The following is a 19,446-nucleotide window of genomic DNA, read 5'->3' as shown; positions in this document are numbered from 1 at the left end:
GACAGAATAGTAGGGGAATGAATCTTAAAACATCTATATAACACTAGCTGTTGGGAGGCAGAGGTAGGAGGATAACTGAGTTCAAAGCCACCCTGAGATGACAGTGAATTCCAGGTCAGCCTGGGCTAGAGTGAGACCCTACCTTAAAAAACAAACAACATCAAAAACCAATACTAGCTGTGTGATTTCAGACAAATAACTTTCCCTTGCTGTTTCCAACCATTTGAAAAAGAACCAGAAGTTCTAAATCACTTCCTACATTAACAATCCTGTACCCTATAATCAAATCTGTAAGTATTTTCAGTCGAGAGCATTAAACTCACTGCTGTCATGTTTAAAAGGAGTGTAACCCATTATAAACCCATTTTATTTTTCTTCTGTCTGCAAAACTGCAGACCCCCTTGAGTTGCTGTGATCTGGTTTGTACAGTGGGTTGGGCATTTCCCTGGTTTCTCTTTAAAAATGTCCGATGCAACTAATAGTCAACTGCAGGTTAAGTGTTTGGGGCCTCCTGAAGGGTATGTGAAGAACTTGGGGCTTTCTCCCTCCAGGTGATGAGGTTTTTCTTTTTTTTCCTTCCAGCTATTTAAAGTGCAGTTTAATGGTTTTTGGTGTATTACGTTTTTGAAATTCATTTTTCAAGTTAGCATACAAAGTAATGGGTTTCATTAATGGCAGTTTCATACATGTCATTATACTTTGATGAGTTTTCATCAGCAAAGTCAGCCCTAACTCGACACCGGGAAACTGCACTGCTGGAGGGAGTGGCTTCAGGACGTGGGATTTTTGTGTCTAAAGCTGTCACCAGACTTGAGTCACGAAGTCATCCCACAGTGCTTTGTCTCTATGGACCCTGGGCATGGAGAATCCACCTGACAACCCCAGACACTACAACTGGGTGCTCCGGTCAGCCTGGAGGTGGACGAGGTGCCAACCCCGGGGCACCACGTGGGCGCTGGCAGAAAAGTGCCCGCGGTGTATGTGGCTGGGAATTGGCCCCAGCCAGTGGGCGGTGTCTCCGGGCGGGCAACCCCGAGACGTAGGATGAGAGCTCCAGCGGGCTTTGTTCAGTAACTAGCCAGGCCCTCTCCGTAGAGAAGCCAATTAGATCCCTGCTGGGGGATCATCTGATCTCGCGTCCCTAACCAGGAGGGGCTCGGCGCGGGCGGGGCGGGGCGCTCGGCGGGCTCCTGGGAACCGGGCCGCAGGCGGCGCGCGGGGCTCGGGAGAGTGGAGCCGGCCCGCCCCGCCCAGGCCCCGCCCAGGCCCGCCCCTGGGCTTCCCGGGCGCGCGCCGCCCCGCCATGTCCGCGCGCCACGCCCCCCTGCTCGCCGGCCGCGTGCGGATCCGCGCGCCCCGGAGGCTCCCGGACCGTGGCGGCGGGAGGTGGCGGCGGAGCAGCCCTCCGCGGGCCATGTCTTCTCCGGCCGTGGCGAGGGGCTCCCCGGGAGGGAGTCAGGAGACGGCCCCCCGGCCGCGGGGCCGAAGCAGGTTCTGGGAAGTGGGCGGCGGCGGCGGGCAGGAGCGCGCGGCGGCGGCGGCGGCGGAGTCGGAGCGCTGGGAGCTGCTGCTCCGCCGCGGCGAGCTGCTGGCGCTGGGCGGTCACCTGAAGGGAGCGCTGGAGGCGTACGCGGCGGCGCTGCGCCGCGGGGCCCCGGTCAGGCCCGAGTGCCTCGGCACCCTGGTCGACTGCCTGGTGTTCAACTACCGGCTCCGCCACGGGCTGGGCTGGAGCGCGGCGCCGGCGGGCGCGGGTTCGGGCTCGGGCGGGCTCCTCAGCTGCCTGGGCTGCCGCGGCTTCCTCAGCGAGCCGGTGACCGTGGCCTGCGGACACAGCTACTGCCGCCGCTGCCTGCGCAGGGAGCTCCGCGCGCGCTGCCGCCTGTGCCGGGACCGGCTGCCGCCCGCCGCCGCTGCCGCCCGCGCCGACGCCGAGGGGACCGGCCCGCGGCCGCCGCCCCTGGCCGCCGCCCTGGCCGCCTCGGACTTCAGAACGAGCGTCGTGCTCAACCACCTGGCCGAGAAGTGGTTCCCGGGTCAGCGCGAACGGGCCCGCGCCGCCGGCCGGCTCGGGGAGCTGCTGCACCAGGGGCGTTACCGGGAGGCCCTGGCCGCCGCCTGCGAGGCGCTGCGAGCAGGTGACGCGCGGGATGCGGCGCGGACCCGCCACCTTCCCTCCCTCCCTCCCTCCCTCCCTCCGGTGTCGGGGTGCGGGCGGGCGGGGCGGCGCCCCGGGGTGCTTCGGTCACCGTGGGGATCGCCCGGGAGCCGCCAGTGACGCGGCGCGGGGAGGGGCGCGGGGTTCCCTCGGCCGCCCGGGCGCGGGGCGGGTGGGAGCGGGGCGAGCCCGGGCCGCCGCTGGCTTCCTGCCGCGCGCTCTCCGGTCATTGGTCGCTCGGGGCGGCCGGCCGCGGGGAATCCACCGCCGGGGCGGGGGAGGAGAGGCGGGGCGCGGCGCGGCGCGGCGCGGCGGACATCGTTTACCTTCCTCTCCCACAAAAGTCACCCGGGCCTGGGAAGCCGCGGGAGGGCAGAATTGCATAAGCTGGGGGGGTGGGCGTTGTGTAACGGGTGACGTCCGGTGGGCGTGGCGGCAGCGCGGCGTGGGCACCCGGCACCCGGAGGCCTAAGCCGGCCGCCTGCCCTGGAGGGGGTGTCGGGGGTGGTCAGGTCGTGCCTGAAAGTTCCGGGTCCCTCCTGGAAGTTCCAACCTGCCGATTTCAAATCCCGCTTCTGGTAGCCATTGTAGACTTTGGAATGCACCTAGTTTTTGTCTAGAGGTAGCCCTCAGCACTTATCATCATTCATGTGTGGGAAAAGGCTTGATAGGTCTTTTGTTCATCTACAAGAAGCAGCAGCTTTGTCCTCCTAGGCTAGCTTTGTAAAATGAAGAGTTCCTCTTTACATCCTCGAGACCTTAGTTCTCTGTTAGAGGAGATTTGACCTCCCCTCTCAGGGGGCATAGTCTAGAACAATGTCTTTGGTGCCACCCCTTCCTTGTATGGGCCTGTTGGTGCAAAAATCTAGCGGCTCTTCCAGGGATGTTGCTAAAACATCCCACAGCACACGAGCCAGTCTCCTCTTACAAGGATTTAGCAGGACCAAATTGTCAGCAGTATCATTGTTGATAAACTTCGAGTTAGGCATATTTTATTACCTATTGCCATGAAATTAAGGGAATAATTGAGAAAATAGACATCTAAATTTTGTACTGGTCTAAGATAAATTTATAAACTACGTAACTAAAATGTCATCTTGGGTTTTTTTTTTCCCCCCTCTGACTCATACTGAACAAGTGTTTGTGTCTTCAGTTAAATACCTTTAGCTTTCAAAACATACACTGGACAGTTTTTAATATTCTTTCAACATCTACGAGGAGTAGGCAGTGGCAAAATAGAATGGTAGAGCCAGAGCAGAAGAAAACTAATTCGAATCTAGAATTGTGAAAATGACTCTAGAGGTTTGGGTTTGTAAAGCAAGATGAGGAAGCTGGACTTGGCTCTCCCCGCCACCCTGTAACTGCTTGTGGTCTCAGCTCAATGGAGAACTAGAGCTGGGAGAGCACAGTGACAGTCACCAGGTAACTAACTGCCTGTCCAGGCAGCCTAGGCCCTCTGCTTCTGCATTTTGACCCAGGGTTCATTCTGTTTTCATAGTTTATCCAGCAGAAGTGTTAATGTCCACTTAGAAGGAAAGGGGTTTTTGTTTTGTTTCGTTTTTAATTTGTTAGTAGTATGTTTTAGAGAATGAAACTTAAAAAGCAATGCTTAGTGTTAACTTCTACTGATGTGGTTATTTGATCATCTCTTAGAAGATTCTGAAGAATTTAGGTCCCTGAAAGTTTATGGAGGAAGAGTAAGCAGGCATATTTCCTGAGAACTAGCGTAACAATCTATGAACAGTATTTTTTTAAAAATATATTTTATTTGAGAGTCAGAAAGAGACAGAGAGGGAAAAGGGAGGGAGGGAGAGAGAATGGACGCGCCAGGGCATCCAGCCACTGCAAAGTAACTCTGGACACATGCACCCCCTTGTGCTTCTGGCTTACATGGGTCCTGGAGAATTGAACCGGGATCCTTTGGCTTTGCAGGCAAAAACCTTAACCGCTAAGCCATCTCTCCAGCCCTATGACCAATATTTTAATTGAGATACTAGGACTTGAGTTGAAGATACTATTTTTAGCAGAAAAAAGGCTCTAAAGGATCAGCCTTTCTTTTTATTTTTAATTTTTAATTGTATCTTGAGATTCTGCCCACAAAGCCATGTGTCCATACTTTCCTGGGGCTAAAACTTTTCTCTGGCTTTTCACCTTAGCTTATTTTTTCCTCATTTGTAGTTTCTCAAAAATCATTATCTCCATGTCTGAAAATATGTGTTAATAGCAGGAATGAAAATAATATTGTTTCCCTTTGGAATTCTTAGTGTGAAGGAAAAGGGAAGAAATCTTAGAGCCAAAGGTGCTGGTGTAATGAGATTTGTATATCTTATTTGTGTGTGTATGTATATGTGTGTGTATATATGCATATGTATATACATATACATATGTATATATACACACACAACATATATATATATATATATATATATATATATATATATATATATATATATATGAGGAATATATTTAGCTTAGGGCAAGAGTGTGCTTGCCTAGCATGTTCAAGGCCCTGTAGTAAGACCTCTGTCTACAAAACAAACAAAACTCCATAATTTGTTGTCATGAATAAAAATGTTAGTTGACAGCATCTTAAGTTTGTAGAGTTGTCAAGTGTCAACTTTGGAGTTGCCAAGTTGGCTAGGTACATTTGAAATGCATTGTATAGTTGGAGCTATTATGGCACTATCATTGTTAATAATGAAAAAGATCCTTGCTACCTTTTTCATATGTTTCTTGTAGTGAAGCATTATTAGCTAGAAAAAATAATGTAGTCTGCACTTGGCCCCCACACATCCAAACTTATCCCTGTCAACAGAAAAGGAAAGCTTGAAAACATTTGCCAAAATCAGAAGTTCCATTGAGATTACATAAGGTTCTGTTGCATTGAAATATATTTAGATAACATTTAATCCATTGATCTTTTGGTATTAACTCTCAGCTGTTTCATAACTTTCTTTTTAGTATTCAAGGGTATTATGTAAAATCTTTTCTGCATTGAATCTTTAAACTCCAGTCTGCTGAACTGATCCCGCCATGCAGAGCTGTCTTCCTTTTTTTCTTAATGGGTTCGTATGCTGGTTTGCCTCCTTCCTGTGTTCTCCTTTGTCCCCAAGAAGACAACAGAACAGCATAGTTTACACTTTGAACTGATTTTTTAAAAAATAAGGTCATGAGAGGGAGGACATTTTATTTAAATTATTTGAGACTGGAAAATTTTGGTTTTAATACCAATTACATAATCCTGAGTGCTGCCCAGTATTTTCACATATTGTGTATCTTTGAATCGTCACAGAAAGATGTGGGGAGAACTATCATCCTAGGAAGGAAGTTGAAGCTACTTAGAGCTAGAGGTGCACTATGGCAGAGTAACAGCTCTGTGTGTTGGGAGCAGACCACGTAGACCAGAGCAGCCTCCACCTACTGGCCTAACCTCTCTGAATTTTGGTTTCCTCATCTGAAAAGTGAGCATTATCTCTATTTCCTAAGGGTTACTATGAGAATTAAGTGAGTGAAAGCCTATAACATGTTTGTAAAAAGCACCTCACACAGTAAATTCACAGAAAATATTCAAATATTTTTAAAATGTGAAAGTTGAGTGATAGAAAATGATTTACTGTCTCTCTCCTTGCAAATAAATGAACAAATAAAAATATTAAAAATAATAAAAGGGCTGTAGAGATGGCTCAACAGTTAAGGTACTTGCCTGCAAAGCCTAACCCCCCTGGTTATTACCTAGTCCCCATGAAAAGCCAGATGCACAAAATGGTGCCTGTGTCTGGAGTTTGAAGGGCTACAGGCCCTGGCACACCCATTCTCTGTCTGTCTGTCTCTGCTTGCAAATAAATGAACAAATAAAAATCCTAAAAAAACAAAAAAAGAAAAAATATGCTTTAGCTGAAATTGAAATATAAACCTTTTAGTTTTAAGTCCTATTCCATACTCCGTCTGCATTTGTATTACCAAAGTAAAGGTTAAAGTTGGATTCTAATTTATTCATGTTAATTAATGGCAGTCTGTTACATCAGTAAAAGTAAGCACTATAAAAGTTTTGTTATAAAAAGATTAGTCAAGTCATTGAAAATATTGCACACATTTAAAGACAGTGTGAAGGGTTTTTAGTATCCAACAATTCATCCAGTTTAGAACAAGTGTCTTTGAATTTAATCAATATTTATGTGCTTGTTGTGCAAAAGACTAAAACTGTCAGTTATGTGGTGATTTATAGTTCACCAAATATTTTCACTTTGTTCATCTCAGCAGAAGCCTACAATGACCATGTGGGATATAAGGCAAAGTGTCAGTATCTCTGATGCACAGGTTGAAAAAAGTCTGAGAGTTTTAGGAGCGTGTGTGTGTGTGTGTGTGTGTGTGTGTGTACACTTGTATGTAGTGTGGGTGCATGGGGGTGCGTGTGCAGAACAGAATGGATATGGAGTATCTGCCCCCATCCCTCTCATTGTATTTGCTGAGCCAGGGACTTTTTCTGGCCACCTTGCCCCAGTGATTCCCATCTCTGCTTCCCTATTGCTGAGATAACAGATGGCCGCCCTGCCCACCCAGCATTGAGGTGGAGGCTGGCATCTGAACTCCAGCCCTCATGCTTAAGGGCAAATACTTTATGCATTGGGCCATCTCCCCAGACCCTAGGTGATTTAGCAAACAAGTTAGAACTAAAGTATAGAAACAGGTGACTTACCTCAGAACAGGAAATAGATTTGGAAATGGGCATAAGAAAAATAAACCTTAACTCAGGTCAACCTGGGCTAGAGTGAAACCCTACCTCAAAAAAAAACTTTTAAAAATGAATGAAAATAATAAAGAAATGAATCTTAACCATTTTTACTATTCATTCAACAAGTATTTATGAGCATCTGGTACATTCTGATGTGCCATGCATTGTTTTAGGCCCTGGAATATAGAAATGAGCAAAACAAAGTAAAGTTCCTCTGATTAGAGATTTTTTTTGTTTTTTAAAATCTGACAAATTGTTATTTATTGAAACGTTCAAAAAACAGTTTCTTGAATTCTAGTGAACTGAGCCTATATGAAGTTTGTCCTATTCATTTATTTAATTAATAAGGCACTTGGTAATCTTCACAGTGCCCACTGATTACTAATAAAACTGGTTATAATAGTCTTTTGATGTAGAAGATAGAAAAACATTAGTCATGTAAGTAGCTATGAGGTGTTCTGTTTTAAATGAGAGGAATTTTTGTATTTTGTATTTGTCTTCTATTCATCAGAGCATACAGAATATACGTAAACTTGGTTATCTTGGGTTTCTATTTACTTGTCCAATAATTTCTTGTTTATTCAGAATCATTTTTCTGCTTAGTTGACAATATGAGCATTTTAGATAAATTTGTGTATTTTATTCCAAAGGTATTTTTTAAAATTGTAGATGTCTTTTGTTATAGAAGATGAATTGTTTCAAAGCACTCTTATATGCAAAATTTAAAAATATCTTCTGTGCATTTTTTACTTTGACTTTCCTTGATCCAGTGTGGTCTGCTGTACTGCCCAGTCCGAACTACTCCCTACAGATGGCTCTCATCTGGTCTATTATTGTGTGGGTAAATGACAAGTATAACATACTCTATGCCTGTCTCTAGAGTTAATCTAATGGGGTGATGGCTCAGTAGGTATGAATACTTTCTGCACAAGCATGAGGGCTTGAGAGGGCCTGTTTTGCCTTAAGTTTGATTCCCCAGCACACACTTAAACAGCTGGCCATAGTCACACACACACCTGTAACTGCAGGCCTGAGGGGAGCAGAGACTGGACAATCACCTGGTCTCTCTGGTGACAGCTCCAGATTTAGTGAGAGACTGCATCTCAGGGAAATGACATGGAAGAGCAATAGAATAGACACTGGTATTCTTCCTGGCCTCCTTTGTGCACATGGGGTATGCTCACCTGCACACTGAAGTGCATACATTATGCACACATATCACACGTACTCTGCACATAACACATGCAAAAGAAAAAGTTATTTTTTAATCTGGTTCTGAAATAGTTGTAATCTTCTCAACAAGTACTATGAACACTGTGTGCCAGACCTTATGTTAACTGTTCATGTGCCTTATTTTGTTAGTCCTAACAACAGTTTTCCTATTTTATAAATGAGAGTTTTATAGATGACGAGACTGAGATTCCAAAACGCTAAACTGTTGAAAGGGAATCTGAATCCCAATCTTTGAATCCAGAGTTTATGGCAAATTACTATCCTTGAACATTTTTTGTTGTTGTTGTTTTATTTTTCAAGGTAGGGTCTCATTCTAGCCCAGGCTGACCTGGAATTCACTATGTAATCTCAGGGTGGCCTCGAACTCAAGGCGATCCACCTACCTCTGCCTCCCAAGGGCTGGGATTAAAGGCGTGTGCCACTATGACTGGCAAACCTTAAACACTTTTAATCATTGTAACATCATTTGACATCTTATACCTTAATTCTGATTATTTAAAAGGCAGTCGAGGGGACTAGAAAGATTGCTCAGTGGTAAAAGGTACTTGTCTGCAAATCCTGAAGGCTCGGGTTCAGTTCCCCAGTACACATAGAAAGCTAGATGCACAAAGTGGCACATGTGTCTGGAGTCTGTTTGCAGTGGCAAGAGTCCCTGGCATGGCCATTCATTCTTGTATTCTCATTCTCTCTCTGTCTCTGTCTCCATCTCCTTTTTTCTCCTTGGAAGTAAATAAAGCTGTTCTTAGGCAATAAAGCTGGTCGTGGTGGTGCACACCTTTAATCCCTGCACTCAGGAGGCAGAGGTAGGAGGATCACCATGAATTCAAGGCCACCCTGAGACTAAATAATTAATTCCAGGTTAGCTAGGCCAGAGTGAGACCCTACCTCGAAAAAAAAAGAAAAGTGAGAGAGAGAGAGAACGGATAATAACAGGTTATTTATGCACATACAGAATCAGAGACTTTATAGTAATCATCATGCATTTTATAAAGATGGGAATGTATCCAAAGGAATTTGAACAATTTTATTGGAAACATAGTGTTCTTACTAGGCCCACCTAAGTGGAATGACAAAGGGTGTATTGCATCTTGAAGGACCACCATTAGATACTCATTCTTGCTGATATAAAATCATAAGAACTCGTATTTAATTGAGAAAATGCAGGTTAAAAACAATATATGCTATTTCATGAAACCATACATTACAACTGTTACCTACACATAAGAGGAAAAAAATGCAGTGGTTATATAGTGTAAAATGAATTTAGAGGAAGGCCATTGGTTTGGCCCAATATCCCTAAAAGACCAGGCCAAACCAGAAATGGAACCCCTTGTGCTGAGTGCCAGGTAGTCATACCTTTGGAGGGCCCAGCTTTTCCAAAAACAAGGTTCTGGAGTGAGGAAATTCCCTGTGCTTTGGCCCTGCAAGGAAAGTAAGTGTGAAGCAACCAGCTGATTTTTGTCCTGCTGTGCTTATAGAACCTTTTCTTGTGGTAAAATCAAACTGCTTGGCTCATCAGATCACAGAATTACATATTGTCTAATCTTAAATATAAGCCAGTTAGATCTTTGAGGTAATTTTGTCCTTTCTTTTAGTATTAAAAAGGTTGCAAATTTTCCAAGGAATTAATTTGTATAAAGAATTCTGCAATGAAAGAGAAACAGTATCTTTATACATATAAAGTTTTGTTAAGCTGATTTTTAAAAATCAGAAAGTAAGATTCTTTATAGTGTTCACACACAAAAACAGCAGCCTGTATGCCTCAGTAATAAAATGTGCCCTGATACACATGTCCAGAGTATTTTAAAAATGTTAAAACTTACAAGATGTGTATGATGGTATACACCTTTAATCCCACCACTCAAGAGGCTGAGATTAGGGGATCACAGTGAGTTTAAGTCCATCTTGGGCTACAGAGTGAGTTCCATGTGAGCCTGTGCTAAAGTGAGACCCTGTCTCGATAAAAGAATTTTAAAATTTAAGTTTGATAGAGATAGCATATGAAGGTTTCATGAATAGGTAAGACATTTTCTAATTTTTACGACTACACTGACATTTTTACTCCCTGTGGAAAAGGAAACTTTTATCAACACTTAAAATTTTAATGTAAAAATGTACATGTAGAGATAGCTAACTTCTTGGGTGACTAGTCATTATAACAGATTTTAAAGTTTTAATCCTTTGAGTTAAGCAATATGATTTCTCCCCAAATATAACCCGTTAGCTTTCTCTAAATGTTGTTAAAGCAAATCACTGAAAAATTGTACTTTTTAGTTTATTAACAAAGTACAGGTAGCCATTTAAGACTATCAACTTGGGTGTTTTTAATACCAGAATGAATACATTAAGAAATTTCTTACAAAAGGATAACAGTTGGGCTGGGGAAATGGCTTAGTGGTTAAAGCATTTGTCTGTGAAGCCCAAGGACCCTGGTTTGATTCCCCAGGACCCACGTAAGCCAGATGCACAAAAGAGTGCATGCGTCTGGAGTTTGTTTGCAGTGGTTGGAGGCTCTGGCACACCCATTCTCGCTCTCTCTCTCTGCCTCTTCCTTTCTCTCAAATAAATAAAATATCTAAAAATATATATTAATGGGGCTGGAGAGATGGCTTAGCAGTTAAGTGCTTGCCTGTGAAGCCTAAGGACCCCGGTTTGATTCCCCAGGACCCACATTAGCCAGATGCAGATGCACAAGGGGGTGCATGTGTCTGGAGTTTGTTTGCAGTGGCTGGAGGCCCTGGTGTACCCATTCTCTCTCCCTCTCCCTCCCTCCCCCTGCTCTCTCTGCCTCTTTCTCTCTCTTCACTCTCAAATAAATAAATAAAAATAAAAAAATTTAAAATATATATGTTAAGAAAACCTATAACAATTAAAATACTTATACTATAACCAGTCTATATAACTTCCCTTCTTAAACTGTCTGAAATGATAAAGAATTGTGGAACTTTATTTTTCATAAAACCCTTAGGTGAATATAAATAAAACTAGAACCAGAATTCTCATTTTTATATAATATTGTAGCTTTTTTTTTAATTACAAGGAAACATGGGGCGGGAATGATGGCTTAGCAGTGAAGGCACTTGCCTGTGAAGCCTAAGGATCCAAGTTCAACTCCTCAGAATCCACATAAGCTAGATGTGCAAGGTGGTACATGCATCTGGAGTTATTTTGCAGTGGCTAGAGGCCCTGGTATGCCCATTGTCTCTCTTTACCTGCCTCTCTCTCTCTCTAAAGTAAATAAACGAATAAAATATTTTAAAAATGAAGAAACATGGTATAGTAAAGCTTCTCTGTAGTTAAAAAGAATATTTCTAGACCCATTTAGTCAACAAGGCCTAAAAGTTATATGACTGCCATTGTCCATCTCTATTATTATCTCTACTGTTGTCATGTCATGGCTCCAACCATCAGGAACTCCTGTCTTCATAGGAGGAATCATTCCCACCTTCTTGTGATGATAGACTTGTATCCAGCGTGCACATGGTCAGTTCATGGCTGTGATGTCTATCTGCTGGTATGAATGAGAATTCTGCCTGATTTGCCGCTGTGGTGGTCTATCTGAGTACCACTGGCAACTTGAAGACTGGTTAAATATATGACTATGTGATTAAGTGATAAAGCTGATGGGAAAGTTCTGGCTGGTCCATGTGTTCTTACCTAAAGTTCCACCTTGTAACAACTGTCTTGGTCCTACTTGTCTAATAATTTTGGGGGAGGAGAATAGTCTGAATTTCCTGTGATGATGGAATCACATGATCCACAGTTCTTTTGTATTTGCTAATGGGACAGGCAGAAGAGGAAGTCTACTGTCACTAATTTCAAGGCTGCCCAAAGACTGCCATCTGCCTCCACTCCTGCCCCCATCTTACCTTGTTTGTCCCTTTTCTACCCCTGGCTGAAAGGTTGTATCTAATATACCCCAGTTTTGTCTTTTTTATGCTTCTGTGGAGCATGATGTGTGTGTGCACATGTGTGCATGTGGAGGCCAGAGGTTGATCCTGGTGTCATCCTTGATTGCTCGCCACCTTACTCGTTAAAGTGGGCTCTCTCAAATTCAGACTTTACTATTTGACTAGTCTGGCTGGCCAGCTTGCCTCAGGGATCCCATCTGTGCCTCTTGAATGCTAGGATTATATACACCAGGCATTTACATCGGCTGGAGATCTGAACTCGGGTCCTCATGCTTTTGTGGCAAGTGCTTTATCCACTGAGCCATGATCTCAAGCCCCATTTTTGTCTTTTGGCAGCACCAACAGTAGCTGGTTTTGTGATGGGAAGAAGATGGTTTTCAATGTTAGCTTTTTTGTTTGTTTTTGAGGCAGGGTCTCACTGTGTTATCCAGGCTGGCCTTAAACTCACTATATACTCCATGCTGACCTCAAACTTTCCATCTCCCTCCCCCTGAAAATGAGAGCACAAATGAAGCGTTTTAAGAGGTCAGGATTTAATGTATCACCTAGTTGAGGAAACTGTCAGAGCAGGATCTAAGGACACAAGGATGGAAATAATGGAGGAAGTACAAAAAAATAGATTCCAAAATTACACTGTAAAACTGCTCTAAAATGCTACGCACACCCAGTGATATATAATACCATATAATAGCAAACATAGGGACCTTTGATGGACCAAGCCCTATGCTAAGAACTTGGTTCTTGAGTAAGCATGGGAGGAAAACACTGTTATTAACAGAGTACAGTGAAAAGCAAGAACTTCAGGTAGAATCTTCAATCTGTCACCAGCCTGGGCTGTGAACAATACTAGAGGCACATCAGAGTGTTTTGAAGATTGTAAGTCATTTGGAATAGTACATGGTAAGTGGTGTTATCGTTTAACGTGTGCATGTGTATTAATAGGGATTGAGTCTAAGTTCTTATGTCTGATAGACAAGTGCTCTACCACTGAGCTGTATCCCCAGCGCTTTTTTTCACATTTTATTTTAAGAAGATCTTGCTAAGGTACACAGGCAGGCCTTGCTTTTGTGATCTCCTGTTTCTACCTCTCTAGTAGCTGGGATTACGGGAATGTTCCATTACAGTGCTGGATCCTCAAAAATACGTTTCAAAAATTTCTCAGAGCTAAGTGAAGTAAAGGATGATATGTCACTTGACCAAGATCACAGTAAGTGAAGGGGCTAGAAAATGAAGCCAGACAACAGACCGCAAGCCCACACTGTTGATCCTAATGATACTTTGTGTCAAGGTAGACCTAAATGAAAGCATCTTGGGAGGAGATGAGTAAACTTAGTCACTTTGGGTAGAAAAATGGAGGACTGAGTAAAAATGGTAGGACAAGGGAGAAGGCCCATGAGCAAAGGAAGGAGGCCCCCAGAGCAGATGGTGTAGTTTGCTGCTATTGGGAACGGAAGTGGGAGGTAGATACTGATAGGAAGTAAGGCTGTGGGGGCAGGAGGAAAGGAGCTTGTTTGCTGTACTTAATGGAAATATTGCAGATGATGAGCATGTAGGGCAAAACTGGAGAGCAGAGAAGGCTTGAGATAGTACCAAGCGGAAATGAAGAAAGACAAAGCTAAGAGTGATTTGGATATGGGGAGTCAGTGGTGTCACTAAGGATGTAATGAAAGTACTTCCTGGAAGAGAACATGTTCAGTTTGAGGAAATTGTGGCAGGTGGTTGGATTTGATTCTGAAGTTAGGGTGAAAATTCAAGGCTGAAGATAAAGATGAGGAAGTAAATAGTTAAGTCATGACCTAAAACTAGATCAGATCGGAGGGGTGGAGCCACAGTTGTGTTTTCGGAAGTTTGTTTTTTAGACTGGGTCTCTTACTGTGTAGCCGAGGCAGGCTTTGAACTCTTCATATAGCCCTGGCTGGCCTTACACCCATACTCCTTTAACTTCAGCCTCCTCAGTGCTAGGATTATAGGCATGTGCCACTACAACTTTAAGCATCTCAGTATGATTAGCCCAAATCAAGCAATCCTGTTTCTTCACTTTGAGCAAAGTGTGTAATATGCCAGGAGCTTGCTAGGTATCATAGGTACCTGCACAGGCTGAGGATGCTCCCTTGTGACATGGGCAGGGATGTTCACTGCAGTGGCTCCAAGGTCAGGGCGAGAGCGAGCAGTATGTATTTGTTGTCCTTCAGACTAGAGCTGATGACGCAGCCAGGGTGGATTCTGTGTGTAGTTGCCTTTCTTGAAGTATGTGGACAGCAAACATACTCTGTGCTTGATTATTGAGAGGACCTGAAATAGTATAGTTGCCTCCTTTTTAGAATAAAAAATTTGAAGTAAGCAAGTGGGGTGGATCTGATCTTACAGAGTGTTGAAAATGTGAGCCTATTGATGAAACTGCTATTTTTTGATAGTCATTCAATATAATTATTACATTAACATTGATCTACAAAGAGTTTAGACAGAGTTTTTAAATCTGGCATTTTTTTTCCCTATCTTGGGATATACCTCTTCTCTTAACCCCTCTTCCATTACTGACATGGACTAACCTTTTAGGGCTATTTCTCTCCTTCTCTGTACTTTCCCCTTGACCTTGTCTGAAATGTGAGGGATGGTTTATGTCCTCTGGTCTCGCTACCTTCTGAAAAAGAAAAACAGATTCTCCAATGGAGAGTCACCATAAGTCAGCATAGGTTAAATGGGATAAGCGTTATTAATTTAGGGAGAGTTTGATGGATGTAGCAGCTCTTTTAGGCAAAGATTGGTGGGAGCTTGACATTGGAGTGCACAATCGTTTTTTCTCTATAGGATTCTGACCTGGTTCCTAGTTCTAGATATGGGCTCCTTTCCACTGAGCAGATCTCTTAACCAATCAGAAAGCTGTTGATTACCCACCGAGGCTGAGTGTCATTACTGCACTGCTGTGTACTTCTTGTCAGGCTGGTTGCTTCTGAATGGCTTAGACTCCTGTCTCCTAGTAGCTCATGTAGCACGTTCCAGCATTACATGCGCTAACTGTCTGGGGGCTGGTTCTAGGTTACAGGTCTCTCTGTGATCTGTGTTGGCAGCATATCGTGTCTTCAGCAATAGGGTCTTACCTTTCACCTCAGGCGGGTAATCAGGTGCTTTGACAGTAGCCTGTCTTATTTTGGGGTTCTTGTAGGTCTCTCCAACCAACAGCTCAGTGCATGTAGCAACCTGTTTCTGGTACTGGAAGTTATAGGCCAGAGTCAAAAACTTTTAAGGTTAGGTTTCATCCCACCCACTCCACGGTACTTCTTTTTAGGTGTTCCACCTATACTTCTGTTGAGGGTTAAATCTTTTAGTCTGCCTTCAAGGAGAAAGGTTTCTATGGTACTAGTGCATTTGGGGTTTAGTTTTTTTTTCTCCCCCATCCTCCCTTTACCCTCCTCCCAAGCCCTTCCATCCCTGTTGTCTGGGCCTCAGGTTTCCTATCCTGTATGTTAGCAACTCTAGCTGACCCACAGCCTGAATATTTCTGTATAGAGACAGGACACAGTTTCCACTTTGATCAGAATGTTGGGAATTTTTTAATATTTTATTTTTATTAATAGGGGTACATTATAATCTTTGGATACATGCATACAATTTTTAGTTATCAGATCAGGATAATCAACATCCATTAACTTGTGGGTTAGGTGTTTTCAAAGATCTTGTTTCAGAGCTTCATGAAAATGTCTGAGCAGCCAAGGCTCAGGTGAAATGGCAGCATGTTAGTTACTTCTTTGTCACTGTGACCAAAGCACCTTCAGGGAGGAAGGATTAATTTTGAGATTGTCTATCCTGGCAGGGGGGAAATGGCAGAGGAGTGACTCTGTGGTGGTTGGTGGTAGGCAGCTACTCATTCTATGGTACCAAACACCTCTGACTCAGCCCCTGTGTTCCAACATCTACCAGGCACTGCCACCAGCTAGAGACCAAGTGGTTACACATGAACCTGTGTGTAGGAGCATCTCACAATCAAATAGAAACATTGAGCAGTTCTGATTGGACCTTTTGTGACATGGAAGGAAGAGAGAACTTGCTGTTACAATGAAAAGCTCAGTAAGGAGTCTAAGAATGGAATGAGCTTTGTGTTTCTGCTGTAAACTCCCAAGTTGGTATGGTTTCACAGTCGCATGAACTTTTCCTTAGGTTGTAAGCTAAAAGATGGGCGTGATATAAGGCAGTTTTGAACCTTACAAGATCAAACTACTTGTGAGGAACTGCGGGATTGTTGGTTGATTAATCATTGAGCTTTTCGTTTCTGCTCATTTTTGTTCAGAGATAATGACTGAATTATATTGCTTTAAGAAACAGTAGTCTAGTCATGTCCTTTTATTTAGGAAGTAAGATAGTCTCGTGAAATATTCACTTCAGTCTTTAATTTTGTTCATTGGTATAAAATTGAGAGAACAATATAATTACAGTTCTCAAGAACCTAGAAAGGGAAAGTACTTGTTAAAGTAAGAGTTTTATCAATCATTTAAAAACTAGAGTAAACTAAGGAACTGTTGAGTTCTAGGACATGTAATTTTTAGAGTCATTAAGGCTTATTGTGCCCTTTTCACAATGAATTTTCTATAAACTTAAGTGTTTGAAGGCTTCAAAATGAGTAATTTTAAAAGAGGATTCAAAAATAAAATGGGGCCAGGAAGATTGCTCATCAGTTAAAGGTGTTTGCTATAGACTGATGGCCAAGATTCAGGTCCTAAGCCACCACGTCAGCCAGACACACAGTGGCGCTCAAGTGTCTGGCATTCCTGTGCATAGCAAGAGGTCCTGGTGTGTGTGGACTCACACATACATACGCAAATGTATTAATTTTTTTTATTATTATTTGACAGAGAAAAGAGGGAAGGAGGGAAAGAGAGAATGAATGGGCATGCCAGGGCCTCCAGGCACTACAAACAAACTCCAGATGGGTGCGCCCCCTAGTGCATCTGGCTAATGTGGGTCCTGGGGCATCAAACCTAGGTCCTTTGGCTTTGCAGGCACCCCCCTTAACCCTAAGCCATCCCTCCAGCCCAAATTTACTAATTTTTTGAAGATTCAAGTGAACCTCTTTGTAAACATACTTAAATCATTTTTCTTAAGCTTCAGTTCAAGATTGTACAATTGTAATAATTGATTATAGTAACAAGTGAACCAGCTAAGCATTTGAAATTCTTAATGGCATTTTAAACATACCTGTAACAATAAGATCTTTTTTTGAAGAGTGTTTGAAGTGAAACATGTTTTGAGATGGTCCAGTACAATTCTTGGTAATATAAGAAGTAGAATTTGGACCCTGTAGAAGTTAACTCTGATTAGTCCTTTTCACTAGAATCAGTATCACTGTCTGCTCACAGGAAGTCTTGCTCATTCTCCTACCACGGTGGAACTTCTCTTTGCAGTGTGTGTGTGTGTGTGTGTGTGGAGGGGTGTCATGTTTTATAAATAGGGATTTAGAAATTAGGGTATAAACACAAGAGTTAACTTTAAAAACAGCAAGTTTTCTAATCATGTAAGACATAAGACCTTAAAATCTTTATAGACTACTTTTTTTTTTCTTATTGTTTTTTCAAGGTAGTATTCAGTCTGACTTGGAATTTACTATGTAGTCTCAGGGTGGCCTTGAACTCACAGGGATCCTCCTACCTTTGCCTCCCAAGTGCTGGAGTTAAAGATATGCACCACAACACCCAGCTCAAGACTACTTTCTTGAAATGGTTTTCTTAGTAGTTTTTCATATAAAAACAATAATTCCTTCAACTAAAATAATCTTAGCACTTGATAAACCTTCTTTGTAAGTTTTGACATATAGAATGTGTTATACCAGAACTGTACCTGCTTTGTAAACTTTTATTTGGTAGTTACTGACTCTGGAATTGCAAGTCATTTCTTAGTTTGATAATATTTTGTGGATTGTACAGTAATAGTTCTAAAATAGTCATATTCTTGTGAAATATGTATTTCAGAGCCTAGTGACCTGACTCTAAAAATTTATAGAGCGGAATCCTATGCTGGTCTCCAAGAATTTAAAGCAGCCATGGAAGATCTAAATGCAGTTCTCTTTCAACTTCCAAACTGGCCTGAGGTAAAATTGCTGTGTTCCATTTGCATAAATTTTAAAGTATCACCTATAGGAGACTTCAGTTATGGGTATAAGTTTTAGCAAAATGGATAACTAGCTCCAAATGAAATATGTAGCTTTCTAGAAGTATAATGACAGTGTTTTCATTGAAATACCTGAAAAAAATAATTATAAGACAACTTTGGTTCATAAGTAAAGAAATGATTCATGGCACAGAAAAATACACAAAAATTTTTACCAAGAAATACAAACTGATCTATTATGAGAATATATTCAAATGATCTCACTGAAGAAAGTTTGAGACTGGAAAATTGTTTGAGGCATTATAAATAGCAATGAGGTGTTTGGGCAGTAAATTTATACAGAAGGTTGCCATGTCTATTTTTTTTTTTTTGAGATAGGGTCTCACTCCAGCCCAGGCTGGCCTCAAACTCACAGCCATCCTCCTGTCTCAGCCTTCTGAGTGCCGGTATTAAAAGTATGAGCCACCATATCCAGAATGCTTTGGTGGTTTTTATTTTTATGTTTATTTTTGGAGAACTTTAATAAATGAACATATTGAAATTTGGTCATATTACCTTTGTGGGTTTTAAAAGACTTGAGGGATGTATATAACATGTAATCAGTTTAGTGGTTCTCCTTATCAAATTGTGAAGGCAAATCATTTCATCTCTCCTATCTATTCCATAAGCTAGAAGTTATCTTTAAAAACAAACTCTATTTTTATTTATTTATTAGAGAGAGAGGCAGATGGAGAGGGTGAATGGGCATGCCAGGACCTCTAACCACTACATTGAACTCCAGACACATGCACCACCTTGTGTATCTGGCTTATGTGGGTACTGGAGAATCAAACCTGGGTCCTTAGTCTTCATAGTCTTCTCACCTTAACCACTAAACTATCTCTTCAGCCCTAGAAGTTATCTTCTATGTGACTTTTCTTCCTCCATTCAAAATTTTGTCTTTGAGGACAGTACAGTAAGAATGTGCTAAGCATATGACAGTGAGGAGAATGACACAAATCCCTTGGTAGCATGACTAGTTAGTTACAAAGCAAATGTATATTAAGAATAAGTAAGACACTGTGAGTGGTACCATAGTATCATTGGTATTGATAGCTTTAAGACTTCAAAAGGGAAGTATTTTACTGGTGTAATTAGAAATGGGAATTTCTCCAGCAATTAAATAGTGACTAAACCATTTACCTAGAACATTCATCAGCCTCCTTGGTGCTACTTTATAGTATGGTTCTGTGCAAGTTAAGGCCTCCTCATTCTCATCACATAGGTGCTTCTGAAGGTTATCTCCCAGTTGGCACTTTGCTGTTGGAGCAATC

General features: G+C 42.5%; 1 protein-coding gene across 2 annotated transcripts in view; it reads left to right on the top strand.

Moving 5' to 3' along the window:
• The first annotated feature begins 1,414 nt into the window (after positions 1-1,414).
• The window catches only part of Lonrf1 (LON peptidase N-terminal domain and ring finger 1), a 37,016-nt gene continuing 18,984 nt past the window's right edge, over positions 1,415-19,446 (top strand). For both annotated transcript variants that reach the window (XM_045159788.1, XM_045159787.1), the window contains exons 1-2: positions 1,415-2,138; positions 17,995-18,113. In XM_045159788.1, the coding sequence (XP_045015723.1) occupies positions 1,415-2,138; positions 17,995-18,113 (843 nt within the window). The remainder of the gene's footprint in view (positions 2,139-17,994; positions 18,114-19,446) is intronic.

Source organism: Jaculus jaculus, chromosome 9 (genome assembly GCF_020740685.1).
Source record: "Jaculus jaculus isolate mJacJac1 chromosome 9, mJacJac1.mat.Y.cur, whole genome shotgun sequence".
NCBI lineage: Eukaryota > Metazoa > Chordata > Mammalia > Rodentia > Dipodidae > Jaculus > Jaculus jaculus.
This window is presented reverse-complemented; position numbering and strand designations above follow the sequence as displayed.